General features: G+C 45.5%; 2 protein-coding genes across 3 annotated transcripts in view; both read right to left on the bottom strand.

Moving 5' to 3' along the window:
- Positions 1-2,813, bottom strand: part of zgc:113516 (uncharacterized protein LOC541449 homolog) — a 64,204-nt gene extending 61,391 nt beyond the window's left edge. Inside the window, exon 1 of one of the 2 annotated variants that reach the window (XM_049574050.1) lies at positions 2,240-2,813. In XM_049574050.1, coding sequence (XP_049430007.1) covers positions 2,240-2,374 — 135 coding nt within the window. In that variant the 5' untranslated portion in view covers positions 2,375-2,813. The remainder of the gene's footprint in view (positions 1-2,239) is intronic. The other variant, XM_049574049.1, reaches the window with a different exon arrangement.
- Positions 2,814-9,661: 6,848 nt separating this feature from the next.
- Positions 9,662-12,621, bottom strand: LOC125887335 (uncharacterized). Its single transcript, XM_049574052.1, has 6 exons — positions 12,339-12,621; positions 10,888-10,975; positions 10,228-10,271; positions 9,964-10,051; positions 9,876-9,919; positions 9,662-9,787 (listed from the first exon to the last, which is right to left on the bottom strand). Exons 1-6 carry the CDS (start codon positions 12,502-12,504, stop codon positions 9,735-9,737), a joined length of 483 nt encoding a protein of 160 aa, XP_049430009.1. The 5' UTR covers positions 12,505-12,621; the 3' UTR covers positions 9,662-9,734.
- Positions 12,622-19,055: the final 6,434 nt, after the last annotated feature.

The following is a 19,055-nucleotide window of genomic DNA, read 5'->3' as shown; positions in this document are numbered from 1 at the left end:
TGAGTCTAATAATACGGCAGGGAGGAAGAGTGAAATCAGAAACAGCTACAGTGAGGAGATGACGATGATGATGATGATGATGATGATGAAGAGCTGCAGACAATCAGCTCACCTCCAACAGGTAAACTTCTTTAACCTGCCCTGCTGTGTGATGGAAAAACACCTGCAGCAACAGTAACAGGGATGTTAGCTGTGGATCAGCCTGCTGCTTTCATCAGGTAAAGACACACCTTCAACAGGTAGACCTGTTGTCATGGAGACGCAGATCCCTGCTGGGCTGACGGCTCAAACCAAACCAAAGAAAACCGAGCCAAGCCAAGCCAAGCCAGACCAGACCAGACCAGACCAGACCAGACCAGGCTGGTAAACACTGGGCACAGTGAAGTTTAGAGTCTGTCAAACATTCCCATGTTGGAGTTAAACTCTAATCAGTGTTTGTCTGATGGAAGAACAAAACCCCCAAAACATGAACCCTGAACTATGACCTTTCTTGTCCACAGGAGAGAAGCTTTACCTCCCCTCAGAGATGATATAATGTCTAACGCTCCGTCAGTTTAACACAAGGTGAACACAGGTTCAATGTGAAGTCAAGTCACCGGAAATGAAGTTTATCTGAACTGCAAAGCTTCAGACATTCAACAGAGATACATGAACAGGTAGTGCTAAACATTTAAGCCCCTCCCACTGCACAAAGTCTGGCTTTTAGTGGGAAAGGTAACAATCAGCATTCACACCTGGGTCAGATGACTCTGCAGTAGTCATGGATATTCACGGCTCCGGCTCTGATTGGCAGTGATGTAAACACAACGTGCTAACTTTAGCCCCTTTACCGATGAAATGCACTGCTACACAATACCGTCCATCTCCGTCCAAGCAGCATCAAAACATGGATCCAGATTTGCACTGAGTTTGAAAGAGAGACGGAATAAGTAAAAGATATAAAAGGAGGAAGTAAACACCGCATCATTTTCACCGGCCTCCATGCTGCTTTCTGTTTTCTAGCCCGTCTGTGACGTTGAACGTGACACACCAGTAAAAAACAGACAGAGAGACATGTTCGTCTGCTGCAGAGCCGCTCTGATCTACTGACAATGCAGCGGAGTCTTTCGCCTATTTCTATTGAGTCGTCCCGTGTTTAAAAATCCTGCGTACACACTCACTCTTTATTCTCTCCAGGATGTGCCCATGTCACAATCACAACATTTAATGCAAACCCAACCAATTCTGCATGACCTTGTAATTTCTTTGTCCAATCACTCCAACTTTTCCACAAGTTTAACCATTCATTGTAACTTGCTGGAAGTTTTACGAATAACCGCAGTCGCCCGCACGACACCAAACTCACCTGACGATCCAGACATGCTGACGTCCCACACTTACCAACAAAAAATACGGGTAAAAATACGGGTAAATTATTCTGCACTGTGTGCCATGCTGTGATGGGACACAAACATCGACTGACAAAACACTTTTCCACAAAGACACACCTGGACAGACTACAGACTCAGAAATATGCAGGTTAGTGGTAAACATAGTGTAGTATTATTCACAGACTCAGAAGAGTGTGGTTTTATTCTCACTTGAAGAATTTATCTTTGATTTTTAATCAGTTTTACCCACAAAAAAAGAAATTGCTATTTCAAGCTGCTTCTGCAGTTTCATTGCAAAACAAACGCCCAAAACATCATAACACGCACCGAAATGTTTCAGAAAAGCTGCATGAAATCAGGCAGTTTAGGCTGAAATGTAAAAGAAAAGTCTGGAGGATTTCATCGAATCATCTTCTGGATTCCCTCCAAGACATTCATTTGTCTGTTTATTTTCCTATCAAAAGTGATGCACCAACATTTGTACATATCCCACGTAATCATGAGCCAGTACAACGTGTAAAACCCACGTGTTAGGGAAGGCTGTGATCACATGAACAATGCACCAACGGGAGTATGAAGCGGTACAGGAAGGAGGAAGGTTGGGGTGGTTGATGGGACTTTACCTGAGGAGACAGGTGTTCAGGACCGTGTGAACGCTGAGTCACTGTAAGGTACATCGTCTCCATGTTTCCTTTAATAGACTTCACAAACGAAACTTTACTCGCCTGAACCTAAAGACACCCAACCATGTTTCCTTTCCTAAACCTGAACTGCGTAACTTTATGATGAGTATTTAACATCATTAGTGGGATGCTAATTCGTAGTATGAGGACATGCTGCAGAGACATGAGACACAACCGTTGACTTGCCTTCATCTTAATGTCCTGTGCCTTCCAGTGAGGACGGAGTTGGCTGAGGAGCTCCAGGATTCCTCTCCGAGGTTTCTGCTCATCAATGAGGAGGTTCACATGGAGAAGCTGGTCACCAGATGACACGCTGTCCATTTTCAGCTCAGCTGATTTAAAGTCTTAAGAAATTTCACCTTCACAAAGTTTCAGGTCCAGAACTTGTCAGAACAGTCCTTCTCTGTCCAGAGACATTAAAACATCCTTCACACTTGGACCACACGGGTCAGAACTCTGGAATGTTGAATGAAGGTTTAATCTCTGTCTTGATGATGGTGATAAAATCCACAAGAGAACTCAAAGATCTGCGTTGTCAGAACTATTCCAGAGACATGGCTGGGATCTGCAGGTCACTGAGAGTGTCCACTTGTGTGTCCAGTGACTCAGCAGTCCAGCCTGCTTATCAGGGGACAATGTTCCTTTGGACATCTTCGCCCTGAGTTTACACATTAACCTCTGCCGGTTGGAGCTCTGCAGCAGGTACACGTGGTCATGTCAGCAGCATCTTCTGTTTACATATTCTGAATCAAGCCTTTTCCTGATGAAGACATGGGATAATGTTGACATTATTCAACCTTTCTTTGGACGTGTTTACAGAATGTGTGTTGTCTTCATGCTTTGTGCACAAACTAGCTTGCCAACAGTTTGTGAGACTGACACAAGAATGTATTTCCAAAAGAAAACAGCCACCATTCTGCTGGCAGAACAAAAACACACCTGCTTTTAAACACGATTAAAGACTCAGAGATCCGAAGCTTTAAGGATCTGATCAAATATCACAACGCTGTCCTGAAGCAGCTTAAGATTCATTCATACTTGCTTAACATATGAAAACAGATCTGTCCGTTTCAAACATTGTAAATGTCGCTGCCCTCAGACTGCCATGTGTCCTTCATGATGTCATAGATACAATCAATAGATGGCACTAGAGGGCGGAGTCAACAGGTCATAATGTTTTACCTTTAAACAGAGGCAGTGTTGTAGGTCTGTGAGGTCATTAAATATATACTGACACGTAGAGGGAGAATTTTTTTTTTTCTGATTTGTTCTTTTCCACCCTTATTTAAATATCTTCATTGTCTCCTACAGTCGTATTTCACTGCCGATGGTTCATCAGTATCCATAGGGCTAATTAATGCTCAGCGTTACATATGGAGACAAAGACGGACGGAGCCTTCTGTCTGCACTCTGCGTTCATTTCATCTCTATTTGTGCAAGTTTTCTGAAAGCATAGAGATGCAGATTAAATGGAGCAGAACAACTGAAGCTCATGGAGGCAGCGTGGTGTAGTTCGAGTGAGGTATGACTGTAGGAGGCAACAAAGATTTTTAACAAATGATGGAACGGAACAAATCACTAATGAATAGTACATGAAGTGAAAAGAATTCTCCGTCCACGTGTCATGATGTATTTAAAGTCCTCACAGACCACAGCTGTCTACAGTAGGGGGACAGATCGATCCCTAAATATCGATACTCTCAATGCAACATTTTCATTTTGAAGATCGATCCTAGCGTCAGTTTGGGCGGCAGTAGCTCAGTCCATAGAGACTTGGCTTGGGAAGCGGAGGGTCACTGGTTCAAGTGCATGTATAGGTCCTGTTTGTGCATGTGTGTGCATTTGGGGTGTGTGTATGTGTGTGTGAAAAGAGTGAAAAGATTGAATTTGGGTCCAATTTGTTTGCTCTGTATATGCTTCCTCTTGGAATCATTATCAGCAGGTTTGAGGGTGTATCATATCATATGTACGCAGATGATATTCAGCTGTATTTTTCCTTTAATCCTGACAGGACCGACAGTCTGAATGTACTGCATGACTGTTTGTCTGCAATTAATGACTGGATGGTCAACAACTTCCTCCAGCTTAACGCTGCAAAGACCGAGGTCCTTATTGTCGCTCCTGACTGTACTGGTTCTAAGGTGGCGAGCTGTATTGGGTCCCTGAATTCAAATATCCGCTCTAACCTGAGAAATCTCAGAGTTATTTTTGACCAGGCCACGCACTTTGATAAACACATCCATGTGTTGACCCGTACATGCTTTTTCCACCTTATAAACATTGCAAAACTGAGATCTGTTGTGTCACATGCTTAACTGTAAATGATCATTCATGCCTTTGTGTCATCACGTCTGGATTACTGCAACTCTCTTTTCATGTGTCTCAGTAAAACTTCTGTAGATCGTCTTCAGCTGGTGCAGAATGCTGCTGCCAGGCTGTTCACCAAATCACCCACACACTGCCACATTACTCCCGTCCTGGCCTCCCTACACTGGCTTCCTGTCAGCTTTAGGATCCAGTTCAAAATCCTTGTTTTAACATATAGAGCCCTTCATGGTCAGACACCTGAGTATCTGTCTGACCTGCTGCATGTATACGCTCCTAGTAGGACACGTAGGTCGGCCGATCGTGGCCTGTTGGCAGTTCCTCACACTAGGCTCAGAACTAGAGGTGACCGGGCCTTTGAGTCCATTGCGCCCAGATTGTGGAACGCCCTCCCACAGGATCTGAGAGCCGCAGCATCTGTCGAAGTTTTTAAGAAGCACCTTCTCTACCTGTATAGGCAGGCATTCTTCAACTTGTCTTAAGTGATTTAGTTTTGCAACAACTGCTGCTGTTTCATTTTGTGTCTCTGTATGTTTGGATGAATGTATTTTTGGTTGTATTTTAATCCTGTGATGCACTTTGTGAGTTCTCTCTGTGAGAAGTGCTATACAAATACATTTTACTTACTTACTTACTTTAAGTGTCACCTGTTGGCTGTGACGTCATTAAAGACACATGGAAGTATGAGGGCAGTGACGTTTGAAACACACTGATCGGTTTTCATACGTACAGGGAGAATAAATGAGCCTTTGAGTTTCCACAAACTGTGCACAAATACAGACCAAATGAACATGAGTGTGTCTCTGTATCCAACACTGAGCATAAATGAACTTTACTGGAAATATTGTCTTTTTGGAATAAGGGGAAAAACCCAGAATTTTTGAGCATGTGAGCGTCGTTAGTGGGAGAAACAAATGTTGATGTTGAAGCTGTGTAATGAGGCCTGATGATGAAGTGAAGTTTGTGCTTCAGTAAACCTCTTTCACTTTTCTGTACTTACGTATTTAATCATGTATTATGCTCCATCAGAGGCTCAGCTAATAGAAAAATGCCTCCGAAGGGAACTTTACTTTATAATGAAGTGAAACTCAAAATTTACTGAAAGATGTAAATAAGTCCCTGAAAATAAAGAAAAATAAAAAAAAATTCAACCGCACTTGAAATTACTACTTCATTCAACATTCTTCAAGTGTCCAGTGAATCGCAACACGAGAATAAAAAGCTGCAATTAATTAAATTTTCATTATGGGATGTCTGTAATGCATTCAAACAGACATCAGTCAGCCACAAAGACGTGACACACGAGTCCAAATGGAGCTCAGCGTTTTCTCTCTCCAAACACGGAGTTCATTTCAGCACAGCTCTGATACTCGCCGCCCCACCGCACTGTTCTGACACGCTGCAAGCATCACTGCGGCACAGTCCCACGGGCCGCACCAAGGATTCAGATCTCAGTTTACTTTACTGAACTCGATTCAAGCTCCAAAGTGAACACAGGACAGAAATCAGGCCGAACGAGAGGACTCTGAGGTTCTGTAAATAATTTTCAGATGCATTTCATTTGGCTGCAGCAGCAAAGACTTGAAATGGGTGGAGTCTATTGTCTGAGCAGAGTCGGTGTGTAATCTGCAGGAGCCATTTAAATATCATAGAGTGAGTTCATTCAAACATGACCTTTCATGCTCGCTCAATGCCATGGAACATTTCACCAGGATCACTGTGTAAACACTAAATGAATCTCATAAACATTGGAGCAGCATGTTTTCAGCCTGTTAAATTATTTAGATGTTGGGCCAATGTTTACCATTTTGCATCATTACAGTAATTGCCTAGAAGTCACGAATGTGGTGATCGTCTTGAACCGAATACTTTGCAAGCTTTTAGACGAAAATGAAATTCACTTGCCATCAAAGAGCGTCTCATCATCAAAGATGTTGTGTATTGAAAGAGAGATGAGTGTCTCGATTAAAAATGTAAGGGTCAGGCAGTAGAATGGAGTAGTGGAGTCAGTGTCTGTGTTAGTGCATGTACCTCTCAAGTACAGCTGAACGAGAGGGCTCGTTCAAAAAGAGATGACACACACAATGAGCCAGGCATCCATACATACACTGTTCTGACACTTTTCAGACAGATTCACTTACTGTATGTCTGGCTCCTCTTTCTCTGCTCTTCGTCCTCATTGTTCATACCAAGAATGAAGACATTAACATTTGGGCCTTTGAGCCTTGAAAATTAATCATTTATGAAAGGATCAACAAAGTACCAGTTGTGTTGAAGACAGCATGAAAGAGTATCAAAACTGAGTTAATGTTGCTGGAGTTTCGCTTGACTTCTTGACATTATCTCGACTATGAGTCTTTTTCACGCAACTCATTAAAGCGCTGGAAGCAGGAGCTGCGTCTATTCAGCAGAACGAGGAAATCAAATGAGTGGAGGCAGAATAGAGGAGCAGAGGATTTCATTATTTACAGAATATATTTTGTTGCTGATAAAGGATCATGTGTCCTCACTTTCCTTCTTATGGAAACAGCTACAAAGCTTTCTGAGATTTCTGGATAAAGAATCGATTCATTCCGAACTGTAAATGTGGACCTCATGCTTTTATTCTGGAGGAAGAGTCAGTGTGAATCATCCTCTGGGCACAAAATGTCACGGCCATCCATCCAATAACTGCTGAGATATTTCACTGACAAGGTAAAACTCTGACCTGCTGACAGGGCCAGACGTAAAACATTCAGCACCCTGTAGGTGAGCTTCTTCTGGCAGCGGAGGAGGTGTCACTACAGCCCGACCGTCAGCGTTAGATCTGTGGATCAGTTTGGTCAACTTTTCTGAATGTCAAAAAAAATAGGGGCTGCAATTGACCGATGGCTAAGCCACGCCCCCCTCCACTCATTCAGTGCCCGGCGCTATGGCAGGTGTCACAGTACACGGCATTTCACAGGAGGCAACTGATGATTTTTGGAGACATAACGATCAGATGTCATTGAGAAGTAACCAAAAGGGCCTAAACTACGCATTGGAGGGATATATTCATCATTTTATTGTTGAGAAGGTCGATGAAAAGCTTAAATTACAAGCCAACATTTACAGGTCACAGTGTACGCTTGTGAACTGCATCTGGTTGCCGTCACCATCAAAGACAACAAGTTAAAGTGCCACTGAAGTTAAGGTTTTTGGCTCAGAATATGAGAAAAGGATAACGGCCTTTTTACCATCTTTACCAAGAGTGTCTCTCCGTTAGTTTGGTGCTACAGTATTTACACTGAATCATTCAGCATAACGTTTGCCAACCTTTGTTATCTCTGCCATTACAGATAAGTTAATGAAGCTAAGCTCCAGAAGTTAACGTTAGCTTAACTAGAGCCCTTTGGACAACAGCTAACAATGATGTACCATCACCAAAGTACAAAACTAGAACAAAATAGGCTAATGAACTCCCAGCAAACAAGGTGACATGATGAACAACGCAGCTAGGAGCTAACGTTAGGCTAACTTTAGCTAACGTTAGCTAGAGATGTTAAAGATAACTTTATATTTCTTTCCAGCAAAGTGACAATATGTTGCCTCAAACACAATGTTGACTTACCTTAGAACAGATGTAGACATCATTGTTAATCTTATTCACGTTGAGTTGATGTTGTGGTCTAACGTTACCACACAACTTTATCCAAAGGAGACACTTTTCTCGCTTGAGATGTGGTTTAAAGTGTAAAAATACACCTGGTCGCCCAGCCTCTCAGGATACCTTGTGTCAGAGTTGCATGTACCCCATGCACACCGTTTGACCATTGTTAAACTTCAAATCTCAGAAAAAGCTCATAAAACCCAACAAACTGACTTTCTGTAATGCATTTCAATGGACGTCCAGGCAGAGAATGTCCCAGTGTATGGGAATGGCTATACGCACTGTGATTGGCTCATCACGTTTGAGGGCGGGGCTTAGCTATGGGTCAGTTCTGACACCCCCTCTGGGTGGCGCCCTGTTGGCCTGCAGGAAGATCCCAACTATTGTCGGTGAACTTTGACGTCTACGTATGACGCACTAGGTCTCCTCCTGCGTCTGCTGTTGACCTTCTGGGACACTGTAGCAATTTACACCAGGTACATGCATCATGTCTTTTCAGAATAAACTTCCTCTTACACAGGATATGTTTGGTGTCTGCTCATTAGATGTAGACAGTCTTTTTCAAAATAAACTTCACACGGGAAGTGAACTGCAGGCTTCTTGCTGAAAGTCCACCTCCCCTCCGGCCCGATGAGGACTTTCAGCAGCCTATATTACGTAGCTACCCGCTGTGTTTCAAACTGATACCGTCCGGCAGTCTCATAGATTTTTGTGGCCCATCATATGTTATGAAATGTGCAGCATCCGTTCGAAGAAGAAGAAGAAGAAGACATACTGTATTCATCTCTGAGGGGAAAGTCAATTTTTTCCACTCTCCAGCCCCCCTGAGATTACACCTGAAGGAGAATATCACAGCCACATATCTGGGAAATGTGTGTCAAATAAAGATGACCAGAAGAGAGCAAGTTTTAAACAAGACCACCACATACGGCTGATGGTCGCATGGGGTCTTTTTTGTACCTTAAATAACCAGCAAACCGCCTCTTAATGTGACGAGCTGTGGTGTCAGAGTGACATATATGGAGGATCACTGGGGGATCTGATTTGTTAAACAGGAAAACAGATTTATTTGTTGAAAGCAACATAAAAGAAAAAGTGAAGACAGTGTCTAAAATGTCTGATACACCTCCTGAGTCACCTGAGCCTGTGCTGTGGGCGTGTCCAACATAAAGGATGACCTCCATCTTTCAGCGCCGTGACCTCAGATTGTTCCTGTCGTAGGATTTAATGAACTGTCTGTAAAATTGTAGGAGATCAGATTTAAAATGTGAATTGTTCATAAATTCTTTATAAAGAGATGTTGAGAAGTTTCAAGAACTCAGGACTCGTTCAAGGAAAAAATTTCATTAACATCAACAAAGACTCTTTCTGATGGAATAATGAGGATTAAAACACAGAGGAAGAAGAATGTGTGTGTGTGTGTGTGTGTGTGTGTGTGTGCTCCCGTTTTTCATTTTCAGTGTCTCGTTGTGTTCAGATATTTATTTCTGCAGCACATTTCATCTTTTGAAGTTTTCACATTTCTCCAAAATCAGCAGCACATCTTAACATTTGTCACATTTCTGTCTTGTTCTTTATTATTGAAGTCAGTTAACGTCACAGTTTTTGGCCAGATGAAGTTTTTCAGACCAGGAAACGAGTCAGAGCACCTGGAGGAAACCCACGCTAACACGGGGAGAACATGTCAGAGCACCTGGAGGAAACCCACACTGACACGGGGAGAACATGTCAGAGCACCTGGAGGAAACCCACGCTGACACAGGGAGAACATGTCAGAGCACCTGGAGGAAACCCACGCTGACACGGGGAGAACATGTGGGAGCACCTGGAGGAAACCCACGCTGACACGGGGAGAACATGTGGGAGCACCTGGAGGAAACCCACACTGACACGGGGAGAACATGTCAGAGCACCTGGAGGAAACCCACGCTGACACAGGGAGAACATGTGGGAGCACCTGGAGGAAACCCACGCTGACACAGGGAGAACATGTGTGAGCACCTGGAGGAAACCCACGCTGACACAGGGAGAACATGTCAGAGCACCTGGAGGAAACCCACACTGACACGGGGAGAACATGTCAGAGCACCCAGAGGAAACCCACGCTGACATGGGGAGAACATGTCGGAGCACCCGGAGGAAACCCACGCTGACACGGGGAGAACATGTCGGAGCACCTGGAGGAAACCCACGCTGACACAGGGAGAACATGTGAGAGCACCTGGAGGAAACCCACGCTGACACAGGGAGAACATGTCAGAGCACCTGGAGGAAACCCACGCTGACACAGGGAGAACATGTCAGAGCACCTGAAGGAAACCCATGCTGACACAGGGAGAACATGTGGGAGCACCTGCAGGAAACCCATGCTGACACAGGGAGAACATGTGGGAGCACCTGCAGGAAACCCATGCTGACACGGGGAGAACATGTCAGAGCACCTGGAGGAAACCCACGCTGACACAGGAAGAACATGTCAGAGCACCTGGAGGAAACCCACGCTGACACAGGGAGAACATGTCAGAGCACCTGGAGGAAAACCACACTGACACAGGGAGAACATGTCAGAGCACCTGGAGGAAACCCACGCTGACACAGGGAGAACATGTCAGAGCACCTGGAGGAAACCCACACTGACACAGGGAGAACATGTCAGAGCACCTGCAGGAAACCCACGCTGACACAGGGAGAACATGTCAGAGCACCTGGAGGAAACCCACGCTGACACAGGGAGAACATGTCAGAGCACCTGGAGGAAACCCACGCTGACACGGGGAGAACATGTCAGAGCACCTGGAGGAAACCCACGCTGACACGGGGAGAACATGTCAGAGCACCTGGAGGAAACCCACGCTGACATGGGGAGAACATGTCAGAGCACCTGGAGGAAACCCACGCTGACACAGGGAGAACATGTGGGAGCACCTGGAGGAAACCCACGCTGACACAGGGAGAACATGTTGAAGCACCTGGAGGAAACCCACGCTGACACGGGGAGAACATGTCAGAGCACCTGGAGGAAACCCACGCTGACACAGGGAGAACATGTCAGAGCACCTGGAGGAAACCCACGCTGACACGGGGAGAACATGTCAGAGCACCTGGAGGAAACCCACGCTGACACAGGGAGAACATGTCAGAGCACCTGGAGGAAACCCACGCTGACACAGGGAGAACATGTCAGAGCACCTGGAGGAAACCCACGCTGACACAGGGAGAACATGTCAGAGCACCTGGAGGAAACCCACACTGACACAGGGAGAACATGTCAGAGCACCTGGAGGAAACCCACGCTGACACAGGAGAACATGTCAGAGCACCTGGAGGAAACCCACACTGACACAGGGAGAACATGTCAGAGCACCTGGAGGAAACCCACGCTGACACAGGAGAACATGTCAGTGCACCTGTAGGAAACCCCCGCTGACATGCGGAGAACAGGTCAGAGCACCTGGAGGAAACCACACTGACACAGGGAGAACATGTCAGAGCACCTGGAGGAAACCCACGCTGACACAGGGAGAACATGTCAGAGCACCTGGAGGAAACCCACACTGACACAGGGACAACATGTCAGAGCACCTGGAGGAAACCCACACTGACACAGGAGAACATGTCAGGGAGCACCTGGAGGAAACCCCCGCTGACACAGGGAGAACATGTCAGAGCACCTGGAGGAAACCCACGCTGACACGGTGAGAACATGTCAGAGCTCCTGGAGGAAACCCACGCTGACACAGGGAGAACATGTCAGAGCACCTGGAGGAAACCCACGCTGACACGGGGAGAACATGTCGCAGCACCCGGAGGAAACCCAAGCTGACACGCGAAGAACATGTCGCAGCACCTGGAGAAAACCCACACTGACACGGGAAGAACATGTCAGAGCACCTGGAGGAAACCCACGCTGACACAGGGAGAACATGTCAGAGCACCTGGAGGAAACCCACACTGACACAGGGGGAAACATGTCAGAGCACCTGGAGGAAACCCACACTGACACGGGGAGAACATGTCAGAGCACCTGGAGGAAACCCACGCTGACACGGGGAGAACATGTCAGAGCACCTGGAGGAAACCCACGCTGACACAGGGAGAACATGTCGGAGCACCTGGAGGAAACCCACGCTGACACAGGGAGAACATGTCGGAGCACCTGGAGGAAACCCACGCTGACACAGGGAGAACATGTCGGAGCACCTGGAGGAAACCCACACTGACACAGGGAGAACATGTGGGAGCACCCGGAGGAAACCCACGCTGACACGGGGAGAACATGTCGGAGCACCTGGAGGAAACCCACACTGACACGGGGAGAACATGTCAGAGCACCTGGAGGAAACCCACGCTGACACAGGGAGAACATGTGGGAGCACCTGGAGGAAACCCACGCTGACACAGGGAGAACATGTTGGAGCACCTGGAGGAAACCCACGCTGACACGGGGAGAACATGTCAGAGCACCTGGAGGAAACCCACGCTGACACAGGGAGAACATGTCGGAGCACCTGGAGGAAACCCACGCTGACACAGGGAGAACATGTCGGAGCACCTGGAGGAAACCCACGCTGACACGGGGAGAACATGTCAGAGCACCTGGAGGAAACCCACACTGACACGGGGAGAACATGTCACCCGACTTAGTAGGCAGTCCCTGTTCTGTCCCTTTCAGCTAAGGGCTCATTAATGCTCAGCATCGGACACAGAAACAGACAGCGCCTCCTGTCTGTACTCTGCCTTCACATTTTCTGAAAACAATGGGCTACAGACGAAACAGAGCAGTTCCTCTTGGGGGGTTGAGGGAGAACAGGCTCTGACTGAAGGGAGAGCTAACCACACCCATTTAGGAGACAGGAAGAGTAACTGTTTTCTTAATATTGGATAAGCCTACGGTGGGGTATCTCCTTTATCCATTATCTCTGGTGTAGCGTAGTTCAAGAGAGATACGACCGCAGGAGACGACAATGGTGGAAGAATAATTCTCTGTCCACATCAGGATGTATTTAATATCTGCACAGTCCACCATGTCTACAACACTGCCTCTGTTTAAAGGTTCATTATTATGACCTCCTCCATCACCTTGTTTGTTATTGTGTGAAACTTTTGACTCCGCCCTCTAGTGACCTCTATTGGCTGTATCTATGACATCATACAGGACACATGGAAGTACAAGTGCAGTGACATTTACACCCTTTGAAACAGACGGATCTGTTTTCGTATATAAAGGGAGAATAAATGAGCCTGAAGGGAACTGTTGAGACTTGGCTCTGATTTAAACACAGCACTCGTTATTTTGAGGAAACGTCTCCTGATAAAGACCTGTCACATTAATATCATAATATTTAAATATGTGGACGAGACACCTGAAATGACACAGATGGTGAACTGAGAAGAATAAAATGTAAAACTGATTCCAGATGTTTCCAGAGCGACAGGAGGAACATGGAGGGAACATTGTGACAAACATAAACATCGCAGCTCTTCATCAACTGTCTTAACCATCTGAAACGAGTTTGTCCTTCAGGCTGCAACACAAACTGCCGTGGCTCCTTTCTTCCTGCAGCTTCTTGCTGTCTTTCACAAGTTTTTGAAAGGAGAAAATTTCCTTTTATTACGAGGCAAACAGTTGTTGGTGTCCTTTATCAGACAGCTCTCTGAGGAGAGACAGAGAGGGAGAGCTATGCAGACATTTAACCTTTTTATATAGTCTCACAATTGGGGCTCTCAAGGCCTTTCATTTGTGAAGTTCCTGTGGAAAAATCAGGGAGCTTGGACTCATTACATCCACCGGTACAGTATATTTATATTTCAGCTCCAATCAAAGCTAGCCAATATGCCATCCCTATGTATTTTCTCCTGTGAGCCCTGCCTCCCCACTATAATTTCCACCGACATTTTGTGTGCAAATGCAGTAATAGACACATTTATCACATCAAAAGGGATTCAATTTTCTTTTCAATCATCCACCGGTATGAATAGCGCCACATCCTCTGTGGCCAACAATGAGGGGCCATTACCGTGAGCCAGAGGATGGCTTCGCCTTCTCTGTGCATTCAAGGGGAGAAAGTGTGTCAAACTGTTTGCTGACGCCAACGTTTGTTCTAGGCAAATGGAGACGGCTTTCAGACAGGTTAGTATCCAATTTTATTGTCAGACAAATGTCATTTTTGTTTGGGGCGGCGGTAATCATTGGGCTCAGACACCGGTGTTCCTCGACAGTAAAGCCGGCAGTTAGTCCATTTAATACTCTAACTCTCATGTCGCTAACAGATTGCCAAGTCCAGACATGACACCCGCTGTCTCCTCATTATGTGAAGAGGCTGACATGCAGGACTCAGGCCACAGTCCTCGGGGAGACGGGGGAGGGGACGGGGTGCCCGAGACATTGTTGATCTACATGGGGACAGAAAATACTTTGCAACTGCTATTAATTGTTCCCTGGCAGCGACACATCAGGGACGTGGACGGGATGTTTTCTGTCACATTGCTCTGTGCTGACGTGCATCACGTCTCTGAGCGGCTGCAGCAGCGTGCTTACTGTACGTCCATCATTTCACCCACGTTTACTGCTGCATTTAAAGGCAGCGCTGAGTTCTGCTGCAGGTTTTTTCAGTGCTGTGAAACACTGGAGCTCCTCTCAGAATCAAAGACACCAAAATTAAAAACCTTTTGTTTTAATTCTGACAAATACATTTGGGGGTTGATTTGTTTTATGTATTTAACCAGAAAAAGCTTGAGATTAAAAATCTCTTTTCTAACAGTGCCCTGTTCTTGACAGACGGAGGACACTAATCTACAGCTCTGAACTGGCTGTATTAAACACACAAGGAGATTACTGTATCTGACTGTTTCAGGGTTAGGATAAAAAATGTATTTCCAACAACCTTTCATCAAGATGATGACGACAGATTTTTGGTGATGATCCGACTGGCTCGATGAGACTTTACAGATTAAACTGCAGCAGCTGTGAGAGTTTGATGTTTTACATGTAGTTTTGCTGGTTTTAAAGTTGAACCCCATTGTTCACTCAAATTCATCAATGATTTTCTACATTTTTGGATTCTTCGTTCTCCGTTGAGGAACCAGAGAAAAACAGACTGAAGTCGCACAGTTGAGTCACTGATATACAATTGATCACTGTGTCAGTAAAGCATTTTTCTTTGACTTCAGAGACCAGCTAAATTAGAGGCAATCCTACATCCTGTAATTTACCTTGAAACTTTCCTTCAGCTGATTAATAAAATCTGTTAAATAAAAGCAAGATGAGGAGTTCTCCATCAGCTCACTGTGCAGGTCTGAAATGTTTTAATCACTTTGTTCATCTGTTTTTTGTCTGTTGTAAAATTATAGACTCTGTTAAACAATTCAGTTTTTACTCTAACTTGGATTTTTTTTTTCCAAACATTTTTGAGCCTTAGTACAGCTCCTCTCACACCGGACAAAAACCAACTAACATCTGACATATTTATTTAATGGGAAAGGTTACAGTCCTGGGTGAAATGACTCTGCAGTGGTTACTGGCTCCGGCTCTGATCAGTTTTGATTGGCAGTGATGGAAATTTTAGCCTTTTAGCCGGCGAGACACAACGAACACACTGCCACAAAATACCGTCTGTCTGAGAGTGACTGAACAGGTTAGAGAGATATAATAAAAGAAGTAACCTCCATGCTGCTCTGTGCTGGTCACTAACCTGTTTTCTGACCCGTCTGTGACGCTGAATGTGACGCACCAGTAAAACAGAATCATCTCCTGTTGGCAGTGGAAAAGAAACCATCACAACCTGCAGCTCTTCATCTGCTCTCCTGTGGCTCACTGCAGCTTTGACAAAAATATACAGAATTAAACAAATATTTTTAACATTTTAATTTTCATTTATCAAAAACCAAAAGTGACTATTACATTTTCCAGCTGTGAAATTTTGCAGACTGCACACTCAATAAAACTGAAACATGTCACATGAACAGCCTGCTGCTGTTTCCTACACTTTGGTGAATCTCAATAGCTTTGAGTCTCCCGAGCTCGGATCAGAGGAAAATCAAGACTCTAATGTTGCTTGGACAGATTTGCAGATGAGAAACAGATTTGATTTCTTTCACCACCAAAGCTGCAAAATTAAAAGTACCAAATATTCATGAACAGCCCGCTGCAGAGCAATGTCTGCTCATTTACAACGATTAATAATGATGATAGGTTAATTTAGATTTAATAGACTGTTTGCTTCATCATAAGGAACAAATATGTACTGCAGCTCCAGACAGATAAAAAAAATGATGTTAAAGGTTGGCGACCTCTGACCTGTGTCACACTGTGTCACCCCATGTTTAAAACAAAGTGCAGAGTTTGATTCAGTAACACTTAACTAATGTTTGATAGACTATAAAGAGTTCCCTTTGAAAGGAGACACGTGTGACGACCGTTCAGAGGGTTCAATGTGAGTAACTACTATTCTGTGTCGGCCATTTTCAGCGTATTAAAGGTGTTTTATTGAGTTTTGTTTGATTATTCTTTGACTGTCACTGATTGCTCACAGCTGGGTTTTGTTGGGAGGTCACTGTGTGTCATCTCATCATCACAAAAGACTTTGATGATTAAATTAATATTATTATAATGTGGATTATGTATTTGAGCCACACTGAGCAGAAAATGTTGAGGTTTTCCAAACTGCTGTCGCTCGACACAAAGCCGCCATCCTGCGTCTCAAACAAGTGAATAAACAGTTTGACATCATGTGTGTGATTCTGAGAGGAGATGCGTCCAGCGCATTACTGCAGTGCATTACTCCAGCGCATTACTCCTGTTGACTTAACTCTATCAAATAAAGCATTTAAGGATCAGAGCGCTGCCAGTGTCGGCACCAATGTCTCTGCTGTGTTCCCTGTCATCTGCTGCCACAGCTTATACACGCTCCCTCACTGCCAAACCGCCCGAGCCACAGCTGATGAGGTCATGCGTGTAGTCAGCACCGGACGAGGCCCTGAAAGCTCTGCTTCATCTGATATCATTGGCACAGAGACGCTAATTTAACCAGCTCCATCTCCCACCGCACCACTTTAGGGTGTTCTCCATCCAACAATGCTGTCTTGTCTCAGCCTGCGTGGATTCTCAGGGGCTGCTCGTAAAGCTCAACGCTCCTCAGTTTATACGTTTGAAATGTGCAGAGAGCCCGTGATGCCGTTTGCAGGGAGCGCTGGTACCAGTGGCAGTCGGGACGAGGTTTATAGAGCGTGGCGGCGACGCTGAAACGATGTTGAGATGAAGAATGAGCCACGAAACCACGTCAGCACACCAGGCAGAGATAGCCCATTCACTTTAATGTTAAGTGTTTTCTGGTTGTGGTCTGGCTACTGGTGGCTCTGCAGGAAATGAACAATCACTGAGAGGACTGAACGATCTTGTTAACGACACTGAGAGGAGAATAAATAATGCAGAGTAAAGAGTCAGAGAGTTATTTATCCAACAGCTGAAATGAGCAGCTGAGGATGGTTTTAAAATACAGTAGGATCCAGTCTCTCCGCATTAAATATGTACTGCATAGGCTCGGGCCTCTGACCTTGGCTTGGGAGAGCACTCAGCATCATTTCATCTTGGAATAAAAAGAGAGACTGCGAGCAATTACAGCACGTTAATTACATATTCACTTTGATGTGCTGGAGAATCACACAGATCTGCAGCTGTTTGATGGAGGAAGAACGCGCCGCACTGTTTCTGAGGAACATCTGCCGACTGCCCGTCCGGGTCACGTCTACCTGTTCAGGTGCTGCTGCACAGCCACAGAACTGACTCTCAGAGAGACATGAATCAGTCCTGACAGGCCGAGGGTTAAACGTACGCTATAACATCTGGGAGGAAACACACACACACAAAAAAAAAAACCACACACGCACAGACACTTAAGGCCAAAACACACTGGCGGCGTCATACGACGGCGGCGGCATTGACGTGAGTGCCGCCCCCAACACACACAAAAAGCGTGGCGCTGTGGGGCATTAACCAGATTTCTATTGCACACTCCAGTCCGCTAGGTGGCGGTACTGATTGCCAACCGCCAATTAGAACAAAAGACGAGGAAGAAGACGGGGCGCAAGAAGAAAACACACAGCACACGACAACTAGACAACGACGGTACGTTGCTTTTTGTAGCTGTCTTTATGTTATTAATTAACTACGGGAGCTGGGAAGTACAAAATAGCGCTTTTTCAAGGGCGGCGACGCTGGAAAAATAGGATAATTGCGTGAAGTGCTGTTTTGACGCGCGACGTACGGCGCTGGTGTGTTTTGGCCTTGAAACACACACACATACACACACTTAAACACACACACACACACACCCTTAAACACACACACACACACACACTTAAACACACACACACACAGACACTTAAACACACACACACACACACACACACACACACACACACAGACACTTAAACACACACTGGCTTCCCCTCTTAAAGAAAGAGTCTTTATTCTGTCTACAAGTATCTCTAACAGAGGAGGCCAGACGGGCGCTCCTCCGCTCAGCAGCCGTTGTAATTTCCCCTGTCAGGGAGGAGGAGGAGGAGGAGGAGGAGGCTTTGACAAACACTCTGCACCCTCTCGTCTGTGTGTCAAAGAGCAATTTACATAGAGATGGTAATGTTGCTGCCATGTTAGATCGCAGGGCAGTGGCGCGGAACAGTGCGGTGGAGGAGGCGGAGGAGGAGGCAGTGGAGGAGGAGGCAGTGGAGGAGGAGGCAGTGGAGGAGGGACACAGCCAGTTTTTACTGGGAGACATGAAATAAAGTGTGTTTTACAGAAGAAGAGAGGAGACAGAGAGGAAGAGGAAATATAACCTGATATAAGACGTTAGATGTAAATGTTATCTGGACATGTCAGAGAGGTGAAAGAGTCAAAGCTGACGCAGCTGCAGCTGCAGCGTTCACGCACAATATGACTTCTGATATTCATATGAACAGAAAGGTGTGGAGCTCCAATCAGAGCCAAAAGACAGAGTTATAATCTCTGAGACCTCACTGCAGCTGATTGGATCAAATGAAATGACTCTGTAA

The sequence above is a fragment of the Epinephelus fuscoguttatus genome, linkage group LG4 (genome assembly GCF_011397635.1).
Source record: "Epinephelus fuscoguttatus linkage group LG4, E.fuscoguttatus.final_Chr_v1".
NCBI lineage: Eukaryota > Metazoa > Chordata > Actinopteri > Perciformes > Serranidae > Epinephelus > Epinephelus fuscoguttatus.
Note: the sequence above shows the minus strand (reverse complement) of the source record. Positions and strands in the feature narration are given on the sequence as shown.

Coding starts and splice junctions, on each gene's coding strand:
- LOC125887335 (XM_049574052.1), bottom strand. CDS start 12,504: ATGTTCTCCCTGTGTCAGCGTGGGTTTCCTCCAGGTGCTCTGACATGT. Junction 10,272..10,887: donor TCAGCGTGGGTTTCCTCCAG/GTGCTCTGACAT, acceptor GGTTTCCTCCAG/GTGCTCTGACATGTTCTCCC. Junction 9,788..9,875: donor TCAGTGTGGGTTTCCTCCAG/GTGCTCCCACAT, acceptor GGTTTCCTCCAG/GTGCTCTGACATGTTCTCCC.